Source organism: Argiope bruennichi, chromosome 4 (assembly GCF_947563725.1).
Source record: "Argiope bruennichi chromosome 4, qqArgBrue1.1, whole genome shotgun sequence".
Taxonomy (NCBI): Eukaryota; Metazoa; Arthropoda; class Arachnida; order Araneae; family Araneidae; genus Argiope; species Argiope bruennichi.
Genome location: NC_079154.1, coordinates 106,706,950 through 106,733,323, shown reverse-complemented (window position 1 = coordinate 106,733,323; position 26,374 = coordinate 106,706,950). Strand labels below are relative to the sequence as shown.

General features: G+C 26.9%; 1 protein-coding gene across 1 annotated transcript in view; it reads left to right on the top strand.

Moving 5' to 3' along the window:
* The first annotated feature begins 8,652 nt into the window (after nucleotides 1-8,652).
* LOC129965828 (protein hobbit-like) overlaps nucleotides 8,653-26,374 on the top strand; it is a 76,135-nt gene continuing 58,413 nt past the window's right edge. Inside the window, exons 1-10 of the mRNA XM_056080043.1 lie at nucleotides 8,653-8,961; nucleotides 13,100-13,223; nucleotides 14,284-14,333; nucleotides 15,348-15,486; nucleotides 16,952-17,070; nucleotides 19,309-19,369; nucleotides 19,770-19,871; nucleotides 22,406-22,451; nucleotides 22,726-22,895; nucleotides 25,423-25,481. Coding sequence (XP_055936018.1) covers nucleotides 8,897-8,961; nucleotides 13,100-13,223; nucleotides 14,284-14,333; nucleotides 15,348-15,486; nucleotides 16,952-17,070; nucleotides 19,309-19,369; nucleotides 19,770-19,871; nucleotides 22,406-22,451; nucleotides 22,726-22,895; nucleotides 25,423-25,481 — 935 coding nt within the window. The 5' untranslated portion in view covers nucleotides 8,653-8,896. The remainder of the gene's footprint in view (nucleotides 8,962-13,099; nucleotides 13,224-14,283; nucleotides 14,334-15,347; nucleotides 15,487-16,951; nucleotides 17,071-19,308; nucleotides 19,370-19,769; nucleotides 19,872-22,405; nucleotides 22,452-22,725; nucleotides 22,896-25,422; nucleotides 25,482-26,374) is intronic.

Sequence of the window (26,374 nt, the reverse complement as noted above, 5' to 3'; positions counted from 1 at the left end):
CATAAACTAAGAAAGATATTCTTTAGTGCCCATAAAGTTTAAACGCTCAATGACTCTATTATCAGTAATCATAGTATTAAAAAAATGCTTTGTTTCAGTAAAAAAATATTATTATATTAATTGCAGATTAATCATTTACACTTTAATTTATACGAGGGGTAACAGAAAATTAGAGAGATACATATCAGGCTATGACTGAAGGTCCTTATAATATTATGAGTGAATTATATGACTATCAAAATTTGAAGTTTTAAAATATTTTGCCGAAGAATCTATTAAAGTTGGAATTGCGTAAAATATTTAATGGTACGATCGGAGTTTAACCTCCTGCTTGGAGCAATTTTTAAAAATCGCCAACAACGACCTTGCGAAATGTTCAAAAGCAAAGGAGCAGATGTTCAATTATAGTGCATAATAAAGATTGCCAGCTTTGGAGCGTTATCGCAACTTGGCGAAGAAGGGGGTTAAACTCCGGTTCAACCTATTTAATTATTAAAATTTAAACGAACATTAAGATTGGCGAACCGGCTGATCGCCAAAGGCGGCTAGTGTTTTATAAAACAAAGCGCAAAATTAAAATTAATAACCAAAGTTACCGATAACAATCAATTTGGGGGATAATAAATCATTATAGCTTATATTGAGTAACTAGTAGTATAGACTTATTGATGAAAAAGAGTTTGGTTGTCGGATATATCAAATACAAAATTATTAGATACACTTTAGTGTCGGTATCAGTCTGCTCCCGATGTTGTGAAACCGAGTATCAAATCAACAATAATCTGGCTAAAAGCACGAGCAGTGACACTCATTGAATATCCAGTTTCATACCGATAGGAAAAGAATCGGTTCCTGGCTGTTGTTGTTTCTGTTGTTTCTTATGGCACTTGCCATAGGCAAGCCCGCTGTTCGAAGACAGCGGATTTAAGCCTGGGGGGGGGGGCTCTTGTTTCTATAGTAGTGCCATCTAGGGCCAAGAGAACGACTTAGCTACACACACGTCACAACCCTTTTTACGGGGCGGACTTCATCCACGCATTTCATTCGCTCAAACACAGATCGTAATTTAGACCTGAATCAGAGAACGATCACCCCTGATCCAGTACTCCCAGTGGTATTACTCTCGACATGGAGGACTTTGTGACCACGACAGATTCAACGCGCGTCAGCCACCAAGCAGGCGGGGAATCTTCGGCCGGCGGGGTTCGAACTCGCAACCTAAGTGACGCGAATCCGACGCTCTACCAACCAGTCTATCCCGGCCTAAGAAACTATAAGGGTTCGGCCGAGATTTGAACCCGGGACCTCTCGCACCCTAAGCGAGAATCATACCCCTAGACCCCCGAACCTTACTGGCTGTATGAGGTATAATAGCATATCAGTATCAACCTGTACCTGAAACAGAGAAGCCGGGTATCAACTCAAAACTAGTGTCATTTCTTGAGTCGCAAACTCAAAAAATTGCTGTCATTAACGTTTCCAGGTGGTAAAGAAAAAAAAAGCTTAATAAGAGAGACAGTAAAGCGTTTAAAGATTGAAAAAATTAAGTTGAAATTCAAATAGAAAGACATACCGCATTTTTTATTATATAAAAAGTCATAAAAGTAAATAAATAGAGAAAAGTAAAACAAAAGGCGTTTTGGCATCGTTTATTTAAATTGTCAAAATTCGATTATGAAGCGAGATTGAAATTTTTCTTTATGAATTTCAAAAGAAATGCTCTAACATTTAAAGGCTGAGAACTTTTGAATTATGAAGATTTTTTATACCTTAAAATACATGTGCAATTCTTTCATCATATTATAATTTCTCTTAGATGGAGTATACAAAAAGGAAGTAAAGTATTCGAAAAAAAATTCATGGAGATTTTCACGGAGATAAATTGATATTTTTTCTGCACGTTTCAATCCTGCCTGTAACCATAATTATAGAATTATGCCAGTATTTCTGTGAATACGATAACCTAAAAATGCTTTGAGCTAGATGCATGAAATGTGGTACGTGGCTTTTACATCAAGTATGTACAACATTAAATTACACCAAGTGCGTACATTCCATTAAATTTCGAGCGGAATCCATCAGCAGGAAGTTTGTCTATCGATCAATTCTAATGCAAATAAACACGATAATTACAAAATACAAGAAGTTAGATAAATAAAAATTGAAACGCAATTTTAATATCTTAAGTGTAAATCCGTATTAAAGTCTGAATAAATTCCGCCAAGGGTTAGCTGTTTGTTAGTTTGCACTTCCCCATGCATGGAAACGCGATAACTCAAAAACTCAGTAAATTAAATAAATTAAATATGGTGTGTGATTTTGCTACCAAAATTGTAGTTTGTGCAAAATTTTGGTTTAAATTGTTCGGAAAAAAAAGTCTTTCAAAATGCATATTTGATTTTTTTCTCTATAGAGCGCAAAACTCTCAGGTCCTAGACTAATGAAAATATAAACGCGTGACGTTCATACTCTTGTCCAGGGTATGCAATTTTATGCTTAAAAAAGCAGTGAATAACACATTTATCAGAATGTGTGCGAAGAAATTTCATAGAGACTAATACCATTGGTTTATTTTTTTATTTATTTCTTAAGAAACAACAATTTGCATCATGAAGCAACTACTTTTATGTATTCTTATTAAATAAATTTTATGCTAAACATATTAAAATTATTTGGAATCGTATTTAACACAAACTTTTTTATTTCTTTTTAAAGCACTTCTTTTTGAGCTTACATTATGAAAGACGCAAAACCTTTCTACAAAATTTTGGTAATGAATGCAAAATAGGAGAATGAGCACAAATGTTTGTGATTGTTACAATCAGTATTCAACGCATAATTACAATAATATTTTTATAGTATTGTTAATTTATTATGTAAATTTGATAATAAATATTATTTTAGTTTTTGTTCTTGCTAATACAAAACAAAGTGCTTAGCGTCATCATCCCATCTTGGATGTAGTATACAAGATATCGTACAATATTTCCACAAAGTTGTTTGATATTCTGAATATGAGATGATATCGTGTATATATTGTAACAATATTTTGAGACATTTTGCGCATACCAATGAGTTGAATTAAATACAACGGCGTCCTGGCATAGGGATAGCGCATCTTCCCCGCGATCTGGGTGTCCCGGGTTCGAGTCCCGGTTTGGTTATGGTTGCTCTTTCTGTGAGATGTGTGAATGTACCCTCCAGTAAAAAGGGTTGTGCAAGCGAATGAGTGATGCGTGAGTACTCAAGTCCTATTCTTGGCCCAAATGGGCTCTACGATAAAAACAAGAGTCACTCCCTCTTAGGCTTATATCGGCTGTCTTTGAACAGCGGGCTTGTCCGTGGCAAGTGACATAAGAAACAACAAATGCAATGGCTTGGAAATTGGTGGAAAAGAGGTTTCATGGCAGAAAACAAGTGTGTTTTTCTCCGTAAGATGGGAATGTTTTTATTTAAATTTATAGAATTATATATAAAAGGAAGATTTTAAAAAATATTGTACCTAAGGTGTGTTTCAATTTTTTAGGGACACCAGTAAAAATGAAAATAAAAGCGTATATAATAAATATTTGACATTTATTTCTGAAACAAGTTAGATAAATAACAAAATTAAATATTGTACGATAATTTAGATTAAACAAATAAAGATTAAACAAATAAATTTCAATTTTGAAATAACTAAACAAAAGAGTAGCAAAATTTTGTGTTTCAAATTTTTAGGGACAGTGGAATTAAAAGCTTCAAAACTTCAAATTAAACTTTTTTACCGTTCAATATTAGCACCATTTTTTCTGATGACATCATATATTCTGCTTGGCATGAATATATTAGGTTCTGAAGAAGTTTTGGATCCAGAGAATACCAAGCATCCCTTATTGCTTGTTGAAGTTGCATTTTCGAATCAAATTGGCTCCCTCCTTCATAAACTGTTCTTGCCAAAAGATCCCATAGATTTTCAATGGGGTTTAGATCGGGGCTTCTAGCTGGCCAATCCATAACTTTCACATTGTTATCTCTAAATCACTTTTTTGTTGATTTTGAGCTGTGGATAGATGCAATATCCGGTTGAAAAGTCCAATTTAGACCACATATTTTAGGTTCTGCATTAAGTAAATGTGTTTGTAACATTTCTTGGTATCGATCAGAATCCATTCTTTCATTCACAAATGCCAGTTCGCATGTACCATTGAAGCTAAAAGCTCCCCAAATCATAACAGATCCACCACCCATTTGCCTTTTGGAGAAAATCTCTGGTTCTTTTCTTAGATCATGCCAGTAATATCTCCAACCGTCTGGCCCATCTAGATTAAACTTCTCCTCGTCGCTGAACATGACTTATATCCACTCATCTTTGAAATTCATGTATTCCTTTGACCAGGATAAACGTTGTAATTTGTGTTGTTTGGCAAGTGGTGGTTTGCAAGCCTTTTTCACATATTTCATGTTTTTATTGCTCTTGATTGACTTCCAAACATTAGTGTAAGGACATCCCAGTTTCAATTCTTTTGTTACTTTTCGTACTGATGATTTTCCATTTACACATTTCTGAATAATTCTAATGCGGGTACGTGAATCGAGCTTTGGCTTAGGTCCTCGCTTTTGAATTGCAGTTGATTTTCCATTTAATTGCTTCACATAATTTTCCACAGCACGTTTTGAACGTTTTATGAGGGCTGCAATATTTCTCAAAGACTTTTTTTCGTTGTAATAAGCTTTTATTTGGCCTTTTTCAAGATCTGATAACCATTTACTTTTAGCCATATTTCTTCGGCAAAAAATTAAGTACGAACGTGGACGTTTTCAATATAAGCTTTTTAAGTTATTAAAACAACTGGTAGTAAATGAAAATGAGCAATAATAAAGATTTAACTTGAATTTATATACCATCTCATCTAGCTGTCCCTAAAAATTTGAAACACAAATTTGGCATTTTTTTCTATTTTCTTCATTTATTAGCATTGATATTTATTTAATTATTTTAGACTTTTTTATTATATTTAATTTTTTATGTTTTTCAAAGAAGTTTTTACAGATATTAGGTAAAAATTATTCCGATTTTATGTTTTTATATGGTGTCCCTAAAAATTTGAAACACACCTTAGAAGCTGCTTATCTTTGTGTCGCTACTTGCGAGAACAATATTTAGTCTAAAGTCGTATCCTTCCTTATAGTGACTAAGAGACTAAGGGACAAAAGTACATAGATGGTCAGAATGTTCTTCTCCGAGGTTGGTTTGTAGATAACATATTATTGCGGTTTATATTTATTTTTAAATTGTATATGACAAAAAAGCGAAAATGTAACGCCATGTTCCTAGCTCCATTTGCATTTGCTAAGTCACTGATAACGATGAGAAAGAGTTTAAAAATCATACCAGTAGTAGGGCCCAATTACTGTTGTTATGCTATTGTTTCTACACTTCTTATCACCCAATGTTATGCATTTTAGCTCAACATACCATGTAGACTTGTTTAGTGGCGTAACTCTAGGATATAAATGCCCAGGGCACTAGTATTCAGAAAAGTGAAGGTAAGCGAATATAAAATTTTTAAAAATATTCTATAGAAATTAATAAATGCTACGCATCAGGCAACATTTACTTTAACTTTCGTCATTGTATACTTATTCGCGATTCATATTTGAAATTTTGGCTGGATACTTGATAAGAAACTTTAATCTGTACTTTTTTGTGTCTGCACATTTTTAACTTCAGATGTGTGGATACTTGTTTAAAGGGGTTAGTTCATTATAGCATTATTTAAAACATTTGAAAATATTTTAAACAATAATCAGTTGATGATTAATAATTTTATTACTCAGGATATAATTTCCCAGTATATAAAATATTCGTGTATCCAAATTTTTTTCATAGCACAATATTTTTAGATTTATTATTAATTTTAATTTTTAAGCAAATGAAGGTAATCCAAATCATTGTGCGTTCTTAGCTGTATTTTTAAAATAAAGTCAATTAATTTATAGTTAGTACATTTTAGCGTTAAGTTTATGAAAGCATATATGATTTCATTAAAAAATGCATTAAAGTGATATGGAAAAAAAATTGTTTAATTTTATTCTATTGTTCTTCAAATTTTTTTGGAGTTATTTGTTATTTGTCTTGAAAACCACTTGCTTATATATTCGATTCTCTAATTTGTATGTTGTTTAAATTAGGGAAGAGAATACAAGCAAGTAATTTTCAAGGAAAATAAAAAATATCTCCAAAAAATTTGAGGAACAATAGAATTAATTTTTTGTAAAAAGAAATTCTTTGAAAAGATGTTAAAGGCAAAAATAAATAAATAAATAAAGTGGCGAATTTTTGAAAGAGTGTTGAATGGAAGTAACATAATCAAATAATTTCACATTTGTAAAGCTGTCATGTCTAATACTCGCCAGATTTCTGCAGGGAAAAAAAAAATCCATCGTATTGTGCCACCTTGCCCTTTATCAGAAGTCGAGTCATAAACAAAGGAAAGGACTCAACATCTGGAAGGATAGGATCCCAAATAGGAATGCATAATTCACAAATTTTTTGAATAAAAATATTATTATTGTCCTTTTGAAATGACTGATTCAAATAATTGTTATTTTAACCACACTTTCAGTTTTTAAATAGTCTTGCAAAGTGCTCATACACTGTTTTGAAAGAAAAATTAAATTACAGATGTTGTTATTTCTCTTTATTATACTTTCTTTAAAGTTTTCATTCTTGATTTTATATATTGTCAAAAGATGTCAATTATTGTGTAACCAGCTTTTGATCACCAGAAATTACAAATAGGGTAATCGAATAATTGCCATTAATGCTTTATCGGTATTTTCTCAGTTTCGAACATTTTCTTTTGAATAAAAATCGCATCGTGAAACAGGATTTCGATTGATTGATGAATAATAGTTCTTTTCAATTTTTACTATATTTACGAATTTATCATTTCCCTTTGTAGAAGTTTATATTTTTGGAGCATTTCTTTTCCTTTTGCCGGGGACAAATTTCTGACTAGACAGACCGAGCAGCTTGTTATTAGTCCACTTGTTAAATAAATCAATTTGGAAAAAAATGTACGAATTTTAAGAATTAGAAAATATTCGAAGAATATTTAATAATACACCCCTTTTTTTTAATGGAAAAACATGTATGTCTCGTTTTCATGAGTCATTCTAAATAAAAATATATACATGTTGATAAAGTTACCAATATAAATAAATATCAGCACTGATCACTTAAAAAGTTTTAAAGAGGGCCCTTATAATGCATATTGTTTAGATATATTGTTAATAGCACAAAATGTCTATTTCCACCTATACCGTATCTCTCTATTAAGTAGCGACTACCGACAAAATGCTATTATTATTTTGAAGTACAAACGCCTTTTTGGACGGGGGGGGGGGGTTCATGCTTTGGACGGGGGGGGGGGAAGAGCGTTTATTATATCATAATCATTTCAAAGGGAAAGTTTTGCAGATCATTAATAGTGTGAGGAATAGCTTATAAGCCAGTTAACAGTTACGCTACACCAGCAATTGCTTTTGTATCGTGATCATGCTACTGGACTGCGAACCACAAGGTCCCAGGTTCTTTAGAGGTATGAGACGCGGGAAGATAAAACCTGGGACCTTTAGGTTAGCAGTCCAGTAACGATCCGATTTTACCAAAACAGCTGTTCGGGTAGAAGCGCTGTTACTGGCTTATATGCAATTCACCAATGTTCTATCCTCACTCAATTTAATTCGCCACAATAGTATTGAAACAGCTTCGGATGTTTTTTCTTGGAAAGCGAACCAGCAAAGAACCTGTTTTGAAACAGATATTCCCTGACCATCAATGCATTTCTGCTTTCGAAGATAATCGCATTCGGACAGGGGTAACTGCATCCTTTAATCTAATAAATACCTTGTTTAAGAGTTGTCTTTAAGCTCATGTTAATGATTAAATCATATTGGCATGTCAGTATGTATTCATTGCTTATACTTGAAATTGTTTTGATAGTGCGCTCAAAATATCAGTTCTTGAAATTTTCGTTATCCCTCGAACACATACTTAAAACTTGCCGAAGTTTTAGGTAATTCTTCGAGGGATGACTATTAACAAATGTGTGCTATGAACTAAAGTCGGTTTTGTTGCTAAAATTTATGTTTGAAATAAGAGTTATTAAACGAAATCCTATGAACTTTTCAATATTTTATGAAGTATTAGTTTTTGATTTTACAGTTATTTCATTTTATATTTATTCTCTTCTGGTCTTTTATCATTGCAGATTCTGTTCAGAATATGCTTTAATTTTGAAGACAAAAAAAAATGAATTGTCGAAGCAAAACTAAGAAAGACACATGCATTAAATACAAAGAATTAAGTAAATTATACATTAAAGTAAATTATTATTTTACACTTGAGTGGTAAAAGATTTATCAGAGTGACACATCTGAGAAAACCGATTTGGTAATTTACTTCTTATTTTACTACTGAGGATCCAGATAACTTAGTTTTTCGCCAATTTGGCAATAGGCATGATTTTAAGGCGTCGTTTTAAACCAATTACAGCAAAGTTGCATATTTCTCACCAATCAGAACAGAGAAATCTTCTGAAAATAAGGGTTACAGATTCTAATTGGTGGATTTTTCTATTACTGTTCAAAGAGCGAGGGCGTTGCGATTATACGTCCTGTATTTTTGTTTTGATGTGCTAAGTTTGTTCGAAACGAAACTTACGTGATTCATCCGTCAATGAAAGAGTTACCTCTTGTCAAAGAGGTTTCTGAAGAATATAGAATGTCTCAATTTAGAAACATTAATCATAATCAATGATTAATTATTCTAATTCGGCTGCTTTCGTATGCAATTCTTGAGCTTAACCCAATTTTTTTTATTTATATTTTCTTTTGAATGTAACATACGATGGATATCCAAAATTTCCTGTTATTTTCGATTGCGTCTTTAGTTACATTCATTTTGGTTTTACAGTAAGTTTTAAGTATTTTTTCATTTATTGCAGTATTTCCTTATACTTGAATAGACCATGAGTTTCCTGAATTGATGTCTTACTTTTTCCTTTATTATTTCACTTTTAAAATTTACAAAGCTGTTTCGTTGTGATTATTAATTTGAATGCCCTTAAACTCTGAACAAGATAGAATTTTGCTGGAATTGCAGTTTTTAAAATTTGGATTTATGTATTTTATTATTTAAATAATTTAGAATATAAAATTTATATAATATATTTTACTGTATAGATAGGTGTTATTGATTTATTATAGTATAATAGGCAGCATTACATTTTATTTAATCTGTTAAAAATTTTAGAGATTTTGTTATTAAAATGATGTTAAGCATATTAAATATTATATATATAACATCAGTTCTTCACTGTTAGATTTATGCATAAGCTATACAAGCGATAGCTGAAGAGCCCCTAAAAATTTTTCCAAATGAACAAGCATCATCGATATTAAATATTCTACTTAAATGGAATTATAAAGGGCTTATTAATGGACTTATAAAGGGCTTTATATCTTGAATAACATGGAGTTTCCTCAAGTCTAAATCTGGCACAGAAGTTAACGTTAATACATTTAGATACTTTTGCAGTTGCTTTTTAATACTTTTTCATTAGAAATGCAGCATCTAAAAATTATACCTATTGTTTACTTTATGTTGCCAAACAATTCTTTCTTAATGTATTATTGTCAGATCTAGGTAAATCATATATATCAGGATTCATGGTCTATAGCAGTTTCCACAGAATTGAATTGCATATTTTTTACTCTTAAATCTATATAATTTTTTTTTCTTGTTTACCTTTTTACGACTTCTACTGAAAAATTCATATAGTTCGTCAATGGATTCTGAGATGACCACTTTTCGACGACCCCATCTCATTAAGGGGTGAGACGCTGAACGATACCCGAGTTTCCGGTATAATTATCTGTAATATTTATGCCTCAGAAAACCGTGAGTCTTCATTGTTAAATGTAAACATCTCCACCTTTCATCTTTCCTTTCACCCCTATTTTGACGAATTAAACCCATCCTAACACATGCGCAAAAGCGCGGAGGGTTTTACAATCTGTTGCTGAACTATACCAAACTTTTTCCTTGTTAGCTATTTTCAATATGTATGAAAGATTCCTGTTATATTTTTTTTATAAGTTATGTTTAAAATTCTATGAATTTCCTTGAAATAATATTCATTTAATCAGCATACTGTCATAAATCTACTGTCATGTATTTCCAAATATAAGTCTACCAATATTTTCAGTTAAAAATTTATTTTAAATTTAATACATTTATATAAACTGAAGTAATCAATAAAATGCCTCTGTCACATTTAAACATGTTGCCATTATGCCGGAAATATCACCATGTAGGTAAAATGATGGTGAAAAATTTTCCAGTCAAGTTGTATAGTAAAACACCAGATGTCGATTTTAAGATTTCAGTACATTTGTCTTAAATATTTGTAACTGTGCTTCTGAAAATACTAAATATAATTTTAAGAAACTTTCTGTTACTTTTTAAGTAAGTTTTAGTGCAAGAACATAAAATTTTATAAAATGTCTTTTATATCTAGAGATAATTTCATGTTCATTTTATTCCTATTTTTCAATACCAGATTTCTAAATTGTATTATACTAATCACATTTATTGACCGGCTGGTTTGCCGGAAATGTTGGCTATATTTAATTTTAGTTTAATTGTGTAAATATGATAACCATGATTCCAACAATTTGATATATATTCCATGACTCCAATATGTTTATATATAAGTCAAAACATATTGATTTGCATTTAAATTTTACCCAGAAATATTTCATGGCTGACACTAACTAGAATGAGATGATATTTTTAGATAGAATAAAATTTAATTTAAATGGGATGTCGAAATTTAAATGATTTATATTAAAAAACCCCACCCACCCACTTTTCTTTAAACCCAAATCATGGAAAGATCTGCCATGGTAGGGGTTATGCCAGGGTACACTAGCAAATAATTTTTGCTAGTTCTTCCTTGTTTATCTTAGGAAATTGGATATTGCAGCATGACAATTAACCATTGCCCATTTCATGTTCTACGAGTTTGTGGAAGAAGATGAATAAGGTAAAAATTCTTCAATGATTATCTTAAAGTTTCAACCTGAATTTAATGGGGAAAAAAATTTAGTCATTCTGATTCAAGATATTTACAAGAATATAGAAACTGATCTGATCAGTTCTGGAAGTTCTTATATTTCATAAATTTCTTATTTGTATTTCTAGACCTATGCCATCCATTTTTGCAATGATATACTTTCCCCACCATTTTGAATTATTTCTATTGTATGAAGAAACTATATATTCTATGATATTTGGTGTGAATTGTTTCCTTTCCAGATTTATTGATATTGGAATTCTTTCCCTACGCTTTATTCTGTATGTAACGGAATCATTGATAAAGATGTAAAATAAGCATATATGGGTTGTAGAAAAAGTTCAGTGAAATTAAACAACTTTCAATTTATATGCAGAATTTCATTACAGAGAATATTGATAATTGTTGTTTAAAACCAAACAGTAATGCTAATTTTTAAAAATATATAGATTATTCTTAAATACATAAATACAGTAAAATTTTTCTAAACAGTTAACCCTTCTTCGGTCACTTTTGTTTGATTTTGAATATTCGGCTCATAGACATAATATTCAAATAGCCACTTGGAATGACTACTCAATAGTGGCTGGCCTACTGTTTAATGGAATTAAAATATATTCCTTTCATTTCTCTGACCTTTGATCTTTTATTAAAAGATGGAGGGAAAGAAATATACATACTTTCAAAAATAACTTTGGAAATCAAATCAAAATTAACCATTCCTTTCCCTATGTGGAAAGAAAAGTGAACTGAGGGAAGATTTAAGGTAAGTGTTGCTTAGTATAGAGCAAGAAACCACTTTCCTCCATGTACAGTTTTACCAGAATGGCATTTTTCTGGTTCTAGAGTTGCATCTAAAATTGTTATGTCAGCAAGATAATAAGAAATTGAAAATCTGAGCAAACAAAGTGTAGCCTTTTTTTTTTTTTTTTTGAAAAAACAAACAAATAAATTTGGATTAAAGCATTTTTTTTTCCTTCTTTAAACAAATTCTTTTCATCATTTTTGATGCAGTGAATTTTAAGGCTTATTTAAAAAATATTTTATTTTTCTAAGAGGAAAACCCTGCAGAGCAGCAAGTCACTTTAAATGATTTTGGATAGCACAGAGGATAGCCTTTGTAGAGATGTTTCATTAAATCATATACAAGATATTTTTTTTGAGACTAATAATATACATTATAACTTTCACTATTTGCCATCTGTAATTGTATTTTATTACAATGTACAAATGTCTAATAACTTTTACATTTTAACAAAGTTTCCAATGAAAAGAGATATTTCTGTTTTTGAAGTTTCCAAATACATCTGTTAAATGTACTTCCATTGCTTGAAATTTTCCCAGTTTTACTCAAATACCCCTTGTCCCCTTAAATAAAATTATAGAACAAATTTAAATGTTAGTCATGTATTTATTAAGTTTATCTTTTACTTGGATTTTACAAATAAATAAGTTTTAAGAATAAATTTGTTATTAAATTTCACTTTTTTAAAAATTTATTTTTGACTGTTAGTAATATTTAATAATCAGTACATTTGGTGCTTCTAATCTTTATTACAATTGTTGATTTTTTATTATGCATGTCATTAATTGAAAAAAAAACTATTAATTTTTAAACATTTTTCTAATTATTCAAGTAGTAATTTAAAAATAATTTATTTTGAAGTATTATTTTCTTACAGAATAAAAGGAATGAGACTTTTCTTTCTCTAAAATATTTTCCTTGATAAAATTTAAGTTTTACATTTATTTTTAACCTGCTGTTATTGCTTCTCTTAGCATTCTAAAACACGTATCTTAAATTTTGTTTTCTTTTAGGCATTGTATTATTTCATGTTATTTAAGTAATTGAAAGAGATTAAAAGCAAAATTCTGAAGTTGTTTTTAGATAGTCCATATGCCCAAAAATTGTGTTTTGATTTATATATTGAAATGTTTGAATTATATATGAAAAATGAAATTTTCTTTTTTAGTTTTGGAGTGAAAGCTTTATCATGGTTTCTACATAGAAAATATGGTGTTAAATTAAAAGTTGGTGGCTATGGAATCATGTGTTTTCGAAATATCCATTTGCAGCTAAAGAATGGATTGAAATTGGTAAGTTTTTTTATGTTAGATATTGCCTAATTTGCCTGTTGGAAGTTTTGATTATTTTTTTTATCAGACATTCATTAAATTTTTTAATTGGGAACAGAAACCCTCCTCCATGATTTTCAACTTTTGAATCATTTAAGTATTTTTTTAAAGTTAGGAATACAGTAATCTTTTAATTATATTCTAATAGAAATTATCATGCTATTCTAAATTTTTTCTTTTCTTTTTTAAAATTATAAAGTAAATTTATTATGTGCATATAGAGTCCCTTGAAAATCGAAAATTATATCTATTTTTTCAGTTTATTTTCGTTTATTTTGCAGAGAAGACTTTATGAGAGTTAAAGTATTCTTATTTCATTAAAAAAAAAAAAAAAAAAAAAAAAAAAAATTATTTAATTTGTAAATAATGAATTATAATTTATTGTTTATCCTTACCTGTTATAAAAATAATAGGAATATATAGGAATAAAAATAATAGGCTACATATAGGAACTAAATTAAGGAATTATGAAAGATTATTTAAAACTATTCTGGTTTTTTGGTTTTATGGAGGTTATTGCATTGATTTCAGTTTTCATTCATATTCATTGAAATTCCAATTGCAAATAAACCTCATTTTTTATTTCCTACTAATTAAAGTTATTTTTACATTACTAAATATTTGTTTTATCAAAAAATTTTACACTGCTTGGTTTTCTGACGAACAATGCTGAAGATAAATTATCTTATTATATTCATAGAAGATAAAAGTATCCAATGATTTAAGAATTGCTAAATTTTAAAATACATTTGTATATGTAGATATATGCAATTTGTATTTATACTTTGTAACTTTATTTATCTACAATATTTTACTCATTAAACATTTTTTTTTTAAATTCATTTTGAATTGTCCATTTTGGCAGATGTATCTTAAGCTTATGTTTATCAGAAATAATTTTCTAAGGATTCAGTGTTTTTACTGTCTATTTATTATTACAGAGTCTTTTATTGAAGATATATTTAAATTGTTTAGATCTAGTGCTCTGAATTCATTAAATTAAAATTTTATTTCATTTTAGGAAATAGAATATGTTGGTGTCAGTAGCTATTTATTCAATTCAAATTTAAAGTAAGTATTCCTTTATAAAAACATAGCTATTTATTCAATTCAAATTTAAAGTAAGTATTCCTTTATAAATTCACTGTTTTGTATTATTTTAAATACTGTATAAATTCTTTGAGTGAATGAAAATTAGATGTGTTCTTTTAATATTATTTAAAAATAGAAATTCTAGAATAAATAGAAATAGAATTGTAGCATTAATATATGAAGGAGGTAATAAAGTTCTATCATCTGTTTGTGTGGGAACTGCTGCTTTCATTGATTTGATCTGTTGATTGATTGATTTGATTTGGATCTGCTTATTTCATTCATTTATAAATTTTTTTTCATCCTAATAGTTGATGTAAGAATATGCATAGAATTGTTCAAAAATTTTGTGAATTTTTATGCTATGATAATTATATTCATTCCAGACAGTTGTGGAACCATCCAAATTTCTAAAAGTCTAGATTGCAATGAGGTGTTAAGGGAAATGAATTTTGAATGCTTTGAATTATGATAAAAATATAAAAAAAATTAATGATTTATTTTGTTTGCATTAACAATTAATTAAATTGAATTAAAAAGATTTAGAATCAATGGGAGATTTATTAAAATTTAAAAGCATAAATTCAAAGAACTTTATTGTATTATTTGGTGTTAAAACATCTGTTTAATTTGAAAGTAGATAGAAAAATGCTTAAAGATTTAAAAATAATGTTTAATTGTTATTTTATTTGCTGTATTTCTGTTGAATAAGCTGTATGAAAAGTTGTTTACTGATCATTAGAAAATTCTTCCACGTTTAATTTCAGTTTTTATCTGTGTCTTATGTATTAGTATTATGAAAGCGAAAAAACTTAGTAGAAAAATTCTTATGAGTTATTGAGTTATTTTTTAATTTATAAATATATAGATTTTATATTTGGTAATTAAAAGTACTATCTTAAATTTATGTTTGAAATTCATTTGAAAATGTTGAACATTTTATAAAATGATATAAAAAAATGGATATTCAGATACCTATTTGCTTATTTTTAGGAGTATTCTTGTTATTTGTTTGAATGACATTCGTTTACAAGGTGACACAGAATGGATTATCTCTCGTAAAGCATCAAATCAACAAAGTGACAGCAAAAAATCATCTTCCTTACCTGAGAAATTTTTTTCCTTTTTTAAAGTAATTATTTCTTTATTCTACAGTTTTTAAAAAATTAAATATTATTTTTCCATGATTTATTATTTTATATTTTTAACATTAACTTAAATTTTTGTATCTTTAATGAAATAGATTTTTTATTATTATTTATGTTTCCAGTAAAATTGATTAATTTAAATACTTTTCTTTATAAAAATTTAAATGCTTTTTTATTACATTTATTAGTCAACTTGGCCATTAGTTTACTGGTACACCAGAATTAATACTGGCTAAAAGTTTGAGTTGACAGTGACAGTTAACTTAATCATGTAATTTATTTTTTTAATGTGATCGCAACACATTAACCAAAGCTAATTTTTGCCATGCACATGTAATGCTGTTAAATTTTAACAAGCAGATTAAATTTATTTATATTTTTTATGAAATAAATTGTTGCAGAGTATTCTTAAAATATTTTAAAAAAATGATTAAAAATGGGAACTTAATTTATTTGTTAAAAATTGACATTACTTAAAGAATAATTTTTGAATTTTAAGATGATGTCAAAATTATTTTTGCACTGCGATATTTTCAGATGTTTCTATGGAAAAATGCTTAAATTTTGCTTAATTTTTAAATTATTATAATTCTTACTAAGATTTTTTAATAATGCTCTGGGGTGTATATTTCCTCCCTCCAAAAAATATACATTTCAAGTTTGACAACTCTAGGTCAAATGATCAAGCCTGTGGCCAACACACAAGCACACATTCATTTTTATGTAAGTAAAGATGATAAGCCAATAGATAAGATTTTTTTTTGCATTAATTTCTATAATGCTCATATATGACATATTGACTATATTAGAAATTTATTTCTTTTCAGTATATTTGAGTTCAAACATTGGTTTGTATTCCTAAAAAAATTACTTTGTTATGTACAAAAGAGTAAGGAAAGTGCATGAAATTCTAAAAAGCACTTTCACAAATTTGATATAATGAATGCAATTCATAATTTTAAACAGATTTTCAACAGGCCAAGAAATATCAGACAAGAAAATAGTTTGATTCACAGAAATACTGAAAACTTATTTAGAAAATGTGTTTTAAACAGCAAAATCTATTAAAATATTGCAAAATCATACTTTATATAGTAAATATTATAAAATATAATTCAATATCAGAGCAACAACTTTATTGGTGCACTTAAAGTAATTGGTATGCAGTGATCGGACTTTTTTTTGTCCTCTCATCATATTTATTTTTTAAAAGTGGCAAATAAGCATTAGCATCTAGGGCATTCTCCCTCCTCATCAGCCTATGGTTTGTGCCAGACCAGTGTGACTGATATCTCACACAGTAACTTGTTTTCAATTTAATGTTCCCCATTTGCCTTTCTGAAGATGCCAGAATGTAAGAGGTTCAGAATAGGCACAGTACCAAATTTCTGAAAGTCTTCTGTGTATGCTTGAAATTAATTAATTAATTATTTTTTTTTATATTTGCAGTTCATTTCATTGCATGTGTCAAATGCTAGTGTCATGCAGTTAGGAAAATCTGATGAAGAATTTCTCCTGCATCTTTCATTTCAAGAATTTAATTTATACTGTTGTCGTTTATCAGAAAAGTAAGTAAAAATTTTATATTTTTTGACATAGTTTTTCTGTTTACAAATTCTTTCTTGAAACAATTGTATTTTATTTCTAAGATCTCCATTCTTTCATATGTGAACTATTATGAATATATGAATACATTAACAAATATAACACTGGATGTCAATTTTAATTCAGTTTTGTAATGTATTTGAATATGGATAGTCAAAATATTTTTGAATTATTTATTTTTCATTAAAGTTTCAAACAATGTTAATCAAAGTTTTGGCTAGACACTTTCAAAAATCAAAATTTGATTATTTTGTCGTAAATGATTTTTAAAAGCACTTCTGTTGAGAGAAATGTAAAGTAAAACTTAATGTAAAAATCAAATAAAATTCATAAATATTTTCTGAGGTTTAAAATGTCTGAAAATTTTTATTATTGTGTAGAAAAGCTTGATAAAAAATATGAAAGTTAAATCGTAGTTTTATTTAAGCAAAGTAAATATTATTCAGTAATATCTAATTTATTTCATAAATAAAATAAAATAAATAAATAAAATAAATTTTATTAGTAAAAAAAGTATTTCCCGAGAATTAATATCTAAATCAAAAATATTTTTTCTAAAGAGGTTTCCCTTAAATAATTCAGAGGCTGATTTTCAGGAAACTAATAATTTCATTTCAAGAACAGAATTCATCTTAAAGTATTCTTCAATTTCTTCTCCCCTCTTAAATAAAAACATTTGCAAGGTAAGTTGATTTGTTGCAATTGTGTCATCAGTACTACATCTTAAATGATATTTGTACAAAATGATAGTTGTACTTGATAGATTATAAACATTTAGTTTTCCAAGGTTTTTCTTCTTTTTTTCTTGAAAATATAAAATTGGAAATTATATTTTATGAAAATATAAAAATTTCAGCACTCCTTGGCAAAAAAATTTAATGGAGTTTTAAAATGAAATTTTTTGCAAAGATTTAATTTTTTTATATATTAAGTTATTTTGTTTAAACATTTCAAGATTTTGAAAAATATTTTTATTTCCTCAATTCTTGTTCATAAATTAATTTAAGCTCTTTAAAAGTGTAAATATCAAGTTTTTTCTATTAGTTTTGAATTATTTTAGATCTATATTCATAATTACATAATTAATAATCTGTATGATGTATAACATCGAGATTATAAATTGACGTCGAGTTTTAGTGACTGTAATATCAACCCTACTCTCTCTCTTTTTCTCTTTTATCACATCTCTTTAGATCTGAGTTGGAAATTTATTTAAATTCTGTTGCTCACATGTTAAATTGTATTTGTGGTTCATCTTATATATTTATAGTTCTTAATTATATCTGTTTTGGTACTGCATCTTATTAGCAAAATAAAAAGATATCTGAGGATTAAATGATTTAATATATGATTTTTTTTATAATCTAAAAAAACATATTTTAATGCAGAAACTAGAAATGGTGTACTTTTTTTAAAGATGAATAGAGATTTTTATGTAGTAATAAATGAAACAAAATTTTTGTTTAACTAGAAGTAAAATAAAGGCCTTGATGACGATGAAATATTTTAGTATACTAAACTGTGGTTTTGTTTCTAGAATATTTTTATTCTAATATTTGATTGAAATTATTTAAAAGAAAAGTAAATAAAATCAAGTGAAAGACTTTTAAAAATGACTATTTTTCAAACAATCCAATCACATAATTAAGCTAACAAATTATTTTCTTATAAATCCTATCTTAATCCCTTCATTTTTATTTGTTTACGTGCATTCTATTGAGTAGTATCTTTTTTTATAGGTCAAGTGGTAGCATTAATTAAATACAAGAAAGAGATTAGAGTTTTATGAAATTTTTTCCTCTATGATTTATTGTAAAAGACATTTAATCAGCAAGTACAAATTTTAAATCAGTTTCTTAATACTCTTATCAGCGATCACAGGTCTAATTTTGGATACATTACAAGGACAAAAAGATTATTTGTTTTTGTCAATTTTCAAAGGAAAATATACTGACGAAACAAAACAAACAAAAAAAAGTAGCATTTTTTCCTTGCATACTATTTTTATTTGGTAAACCATTGATGATGCCTGGAAGCAAAAAATTATATTATTGCTCAGTAACTATTTATTCTTTCTACTCCTTTGACCCTTATATACATGATCAAGAATTAAAATACCTTTCGTATGTTAGTAACTAATGTTTTTGAAGGCACAGATTTCTAAAGCCATTTTCTTCAAGAAATTCTTTGTTTCTTTACAGAATGCAATTAAATATGGCAATATTATCTTCCTCTCTTAAGGTTTTTAAACATCAACCTTTAGTAAGTATCTATTTTGCATGTTAATACAGGATTTCTTGTAAGATATTAAATGTTATTTTGCTAAAATCTGTATTTCTTTTAAAAGGTTTTTTTTTCTGAACTATTATCAGTTGAAATAAGCAAAACTATATGCAATTTATGAAACTCCATGATATATTGTTTGTTTATTTGTGGATGTGATATGAATTAGCCGTTTTTTTTTTTTTTTTTTTTTTTGCAAAATTTAGATTTTAATAGTGATTTTAAGCTATAACTCTAACTGCATCAAGCATGTCACATATTATATCACATTTAAAAATGATTTAAAAACATATTCTATTTAAGGAATAGATAAATGGAGGGTTAAATGGTTTAATTTGAATTTAATAATTTCTACTACCATTTTTTAAACTTTTTTTAGGATCAAGAAACACACCATTCTACTGAATCATGTATTTGCCATTTTGCATCAAATCTTCATTTTTCAATCTTAACTTCAGTGGAGAGAAATGTCAAAATTCAGGTAAAATTGAAACTTGACTAATTTTGTGATCAAAAGAATCAAAACTGAAATATATTAAAATAATAATATTATCTTCTTTAATGATTGACTGTTTTTTTTTAAAAGTTTAATTGAAGTATATTTGTTGTGACTTTAAATTATGATTTTATTTTTAGGTTTATTTTTTTAAAATCAAAGTATTTTTACGATAAAAGTTTTATTTTTATTTTAATGACATTAGATTTTTGAAATTTCTTTACTTGTTTCATTTAGGATTTAATTATTTTTATTTTCATTTTTTATTTTTTTGAATTATATATATATATATAATATGTTTTATTGATGTATTCTTCAGTTTTTCTGTTTAGAATGTGTTATAGCATCTTTTAGCTATCTCATGTTATGTAAGATAGCTCTTTGGAAATTCGATACAATTTCTCAGTGTTTTAATTAAACCCAATTTGATTTCTGTTTTCTTTCTACTTCATTTTATGAATACTAAGTGAAAGGATGTGGCATCAGATTTCTCAATGAAAAAGAATTTGCTGACTCATTATCTTCTCTTTCCATATTGCCAATTAATAGAAATAGTATATGCCATATGGACTTTCTCACAAATTTCTGATATTAATTCTCTCACTGTTTGCTATTAATTGTCATAGGTATCAATGTCATTTCATTTCGTATACAACAACATCACAACTCTCTTCCATAGTGTAAAATTTTGTAAAGATGGTAAAATGCTTGATTTATGAATTTATTTTATATTGTGAACAATGATAAAGAGTTCTGAAAATAAATGATTTTTATTGTTTATAATTACATATGCTCAAACTCAACAAATTATTTTGCAGACAAATTTGGTAATGCAAACAAAATTAATCTCTATAACTTCTCCTTATTTCTCTTCCCAAAAATTCATCTTTATTTAAGCTAAGCTACTAAAACTTGTATGTCGTCTATTTTAAAAATATTGTGTAAATAAAGAACTGTTCCCCCCCCCCTTTATTTGTGCACCATTTCTTGTTTTTTCTGTCTATGCTTTCCATATCCGACTCCATATTGCTATCCAAAGGATGCTTCTTTATTTATATTTTATTTACTTTTAAAGCTTATCCCATGAATTTAGGGACACCCTTTTCATGTGTTTATGTGTATGTATGTGTGTGTGTGAGAGAGAGAAAGAGAGAATTCTTTTTTCATGTTGAAGTGTTCATTAATTTAATTCATATTCATTTTGATATTCTTAATTTAATATATCAATTTAAATGTATTAAATTTTATTCATTTTATTTGATTAAGAATAATCACATTGTTTGCAATTTATCCAATGTCCTGTAAACATTTTGAATTAGTATTGTGTTCCACTTTTTGTGCCTTCTTGTTATGTCCAGATTTTTATCTTTCATATATAATAAATAGGCTTGGTTACTACCTGATACTTGGCATTATTTGGGATGGAAATATTTTCTTGTCTAATGTTTATAATATAAGAAATATTTTTATATCTAATATTTTAATAAACAAAATCTTCTGATAGTTTGAAACATTTTAAAATTAAGACGAGAAAACCTGCTATTGTTCAAAGAAAATTTCTTAAATATTAATAATTTTTATAGACAAAATTTGTAGAAATTCTATCTGTTAGTTTGTATTTGTACATTATGCAAACTATTTATACATTTTGTAATTCCATTTTTGTCTGCTCATCTTTGCTATAGTTACTATGTTAGTTCCTTTCTATCATTATTTTTATTGCTATAACCTGAAGTACCCCTATTCCCTTCTTTGCTTTTCCTATATCTGATTTAAAAAATAAAACATAATTTTTTTTTCTTTGGTAGGAATGAGATTCAAACTTGATTGATGTTGCATACTAATAGGATCAGTTGAACAGTTGCTTAAATAAACAAAGTATTGCATGTTAATTAAATTAGTGCCATTGGAAAGATAATGTGTTTACCCTTTAAAGAGGGCGTATGAATGATATTTGTGTAGTAAATATTTCAGATGTTATTGACTAAAAGATTTTTGCTTTGTATATACATTTATATATAAGTATTGAATTCAAGTTATTCGTGTTTCAAATTATTTTTTAATGTTACTTAAATTCAAATTTTAAAATAGTTACTTTAATTTCTGAGTTGCATGGTTTTTTGATTTTTTTCCCTATATTTTTTAAGATCTAATTTCTGATTATCTAATATTATGCTATCATAATGACATTATTTAAAAAAGAAATATATTAGCTCAGCATATTTTGAGAAGATTCTCTTCTTAAATACATAAAAAAGATTGAATGTTTTTTTTTTTTTTTTTTTAGTTATTGCAGATTCATATTCCTGGTTGTAGTGGTCTTTAAAATCAAGGCAAAAACATTAAATTATGTTTTATAAGACAGTTCTTTCCTTCTTGTTTGTAAAATAATGTTACTTATGTACATATATATATATATATATATGAAGAAAGTGTATTTCAAATTTTCCTTTATTTCATGTTGTTTTAATAAATTTTAAAAAAATTATAGGTCTAAATTTGTGTTCTCTTTTTTTTAGTCTGTTTCTGTTAAAATATCTGAACCTGAATTGATGTTATATGAAGGTAAATATCTGTATATATGTGGAGAAATTTTCCATTTAAATTTATTATGTTGCATAAATGAAATAAGTATTCTGTGGTTGAAAACGAATTTGCAATTCCTTATTAATATTTTATTAATTTATCTATAAAATTTGCTAATATAATGTTTTTCTTTTATTCAGCATTGCATTGCATTATTTTATTTATTTTTCAATTTTTATGTAGCTTTTAATGAAATACTTAAAACATTTAATTAATTAATTTATTAATAAAATGTTTTTCATTTGTTGTTCAGGATTTTCCATTTTGAAGTTCAAAAATTATGCGCTAAATGGTTTACAAACAAAGAAACAGACTGAAGACCAAATAAGAAATGATTTAAATCAGCAAGAGCTTTTGATCCCTGAGGAAACTGCTCACAAAAGTTTATTAGATATCAGGAAAAAACTTGAGAAAATTCCGAAAGTGAGTTTTTTATCATACAATTCTGAAACAAAATTGAAATGGTTATATATATAATATTTTGCATATAAATTATCTCATTTAATTAATGCATATGAATGAAAATTAATTTGATATATTAATAGGAATTCTAATTTTTCCCACCTTCTATATTTATTTATGTACTGTTTGAAATGTCCTGAATTCAAGGTTTTAGTTGAAATGTGAGAGCTTTTCACTAACAGTAATTTAAGGGTTTTTTTTTATTTCTAGGTAAATAATTATCTAAATTGTCATTATATTTATGTATAATATCAATTTCTTTTATCTTAAAAAATTGAAAGTATAAATTATTACTGTGCTGAGGTTATTTTGGAAATTTTTAAACAGTTAAATTATGTTAATTAGCATTTCTGTTTATTGTTTATCTTTTTAAAATATCCTGAATCTATTGTTTATCTTTCTAAAATATCCTGAATCTATTGTTTATCTTTTTAAAATATCCTGTTTCTATTGTTTATCTTTTTTTAAAAATATCCTGGTATTTATATATCCTAAAATTAGGTACCATCACAAATTCATATAACTGTCGTAAAATATACCAATTTAAAAAGAAAGATATCATATCTTTCTTGTCAGAAAGGAATTATTGATTTAATTTCTTTTTGAGGAAATGCATTATGTTATTAAATATCATAGAAACAATTTTCAGTAGAAGATTCTGCCAAAAACGAATTATTTTTCCCTCTCTAGAAAATAACAGAGTAGCTATCTAAGAAGAGGTGGGTTGAGTAGCTTGTTTGCTTTCTGAATTTAGATGAGATCTATTTATTAATTCATCATTAGCTTTTACATTTTGTGAGGTATTGATCATCCCTATCATTTTGTTGTAGAATGTGTTTTTGACTGTTAGGTCATGTTTTAATATGGAAAAATAATCACTTTAACACACATTTTGCTCTAGTTTAAAATATTTTTATTCTTACTCATTTTTTAGCTTCAAATTTATTTATTTTTATGAAAATCAATTTTTAATAGCTTAATTCTTAACCAATTTCATATTCTTTGTAATACATGTATACATGTTGTTAACATTATATTTAAAAAAGCACGAGCAATCTATAATTAGAGATTTCATTTACGAAAATGGAAATGATATAAATTGATCAAATGAAAGGTTCTATAGCAGCATTATAAAACAATATATATATATATATATATATATATATATATATATATATATATATATATATATATATATATATATAATATATATGTATCAATGAATGATATTACAAAGGATGACATCAATAGTATAAAAAAACATGGCTTAGAAATCTAATAGCTCAGGTTTAATTTTGCTATTTAATAAAAGTACAAAACTATCACTTTTTATCTCTCAAATATGTTTGCGATTGAATATCAGTTTAGCGAAAAAAAAAAAAAAAAAAAAAAGGCTTAACATTTAATGATGAAAAAAATAATTAGTAGTAGAAAACTACAAGAATTCTGCTCCTGCATGATGGCTCATAACTTCATTTTATTACAATGGTTTATGAAATAAATTCTTTGAGCATTCAAAAAATTCTCCAAATAGAATCCTGCTAATAATAATGTTTGTTCAAAATAGGGAGGTTAGTTTTGGGAAAAAAAAAATGATTTCAAAAGTAAGTTATAAAAGAAAAGAAAAATCTTTTTAGCAAACCAGAAGTTGATTATAAATTCACGTTGTTGGAAGATATAAAGAGGAGAAGAAAAAAAAACCATTTTTTTAAAAAAATTTATAAGTGTTGGAACTATAGCATTGAAGGAAGATGAAGGTGAATACAGTTGATGAGAAATTTCCATTGAGGTTTTGATAAGAAAGCAGAGGCTGAAAATCTCTTTTTGTTTTTTAATTTTTGAGGAAATACAGCTATCGAAAAAATTTTAATGAAAAAGCTGTTCATTATGATTGTTTTTTAAAAAATATTATCTGTGTGTGGGAAGTGAAAATTTCAACCTCATCTTCTTGATGAGGTGCATAGTCTTCTGCAAATTCTGCCAAGACTTTCTTCCTATCTGCATATATTCTTTATATTTACAAGATAATATAATCAGAGCTATATATGCATATAACTTTTGAATGATATTAGTTTGGATTCAAGTGACTGTAAGTGATGAAAATAGATAGAAATTTTTCCTAAAATAGATAGAAATATTTCTTAATATATGTGATGAGAATCATTGCAGTCAATAGTTTCCTATAAGGAATATATTGAAAATTAGAAAGGGAAATAAATTTTCATCTCTTCAAATATCATGATTATTTGAATACATGGGTTGTTTGACACCCACAAAACTAGTTCACTTTAGTATAGATGTATCTTTTTTTTAAATTCTTTTAACAATTTTGATGCTATTTGAGGTTAAAAAAGTTGACAAGTTTCATGTGTAATAAATTTTTTTATTAACATATTTTAAAAGCTTGCATTCTACTTTTAAAAGTTTAAAGTTCATATTACATTTAAAAAGATGTGAATTAAATCTAAGAAACTGATATTATTTACAGGTATCCGATATCTCCATTGATTCATTTTCAGTTAAAGTCATGATGAAAGGAGGCCATAGGTAATTATCAGTCTTGTAATCCTTTCTTTTCTCTTTGCTAAAAAAAAAATAATAATATAATAAATATTGATTAAATTTTTCTATTATTTAACTGCCATTTTTAAAAATTATCTTGGTAATGAATTAAAAAATGATTTGCTAATGAATAATCTAAATGATTTTCTTCAATTTCTGTTTTGAATTGTTCAGTTTTTTTTATATTCATAATCTTGCACCACTATTTTTTTCTTTCTCTGTCAAGCTTGCAACACTTCGTGTTTTTGTTATTTTATGTTCTCTTTGTTTTACATGTAACTTTTACTTTTTAAAATTCTGTAAAATCTTTTTATTTTTTTGTAAAACTCTTAAAAAATTAACTTTTGAAAACGAGGCATTGAAAAATCTGTTGGATAACGACTATATTTTGTAAATATTTTGTTAAATTTTTCATTAATTTCATTGCGTTTGACAGAAGATTTCTTCTTTTTATTCCCTTCTTTGTTAAAATTTAACTATATACTATATTGATTAATATTTTTTAGTATACAATCGTCACCTTTTAAAATTATCTTGTTGAATTACAAAAATTGATGTAATATACTTATACATAATTAAAAAATAATCATTGAGATTTTTATTTAATGAAAAAGCACAGATGAATCATTCTGTCGAAATTGAGAATTTAACATAAGGAAATAAGCATCTGTCTTTTATGTTACAGTTGCTTCAAAAACTTATATAAATTTGTTTTATTAATATTAATTGCTGAAATTATCTAGAATTTTTGATTATGCTTAATAATATACTTTGAGAATACCATTTAACTATTGTTAATTAATTATTTTTTGCAATTAAAGATGCTAATTAAAGTATGAATTTCAAATATTTATTTATTTTTATCTTTCCTAATGGTG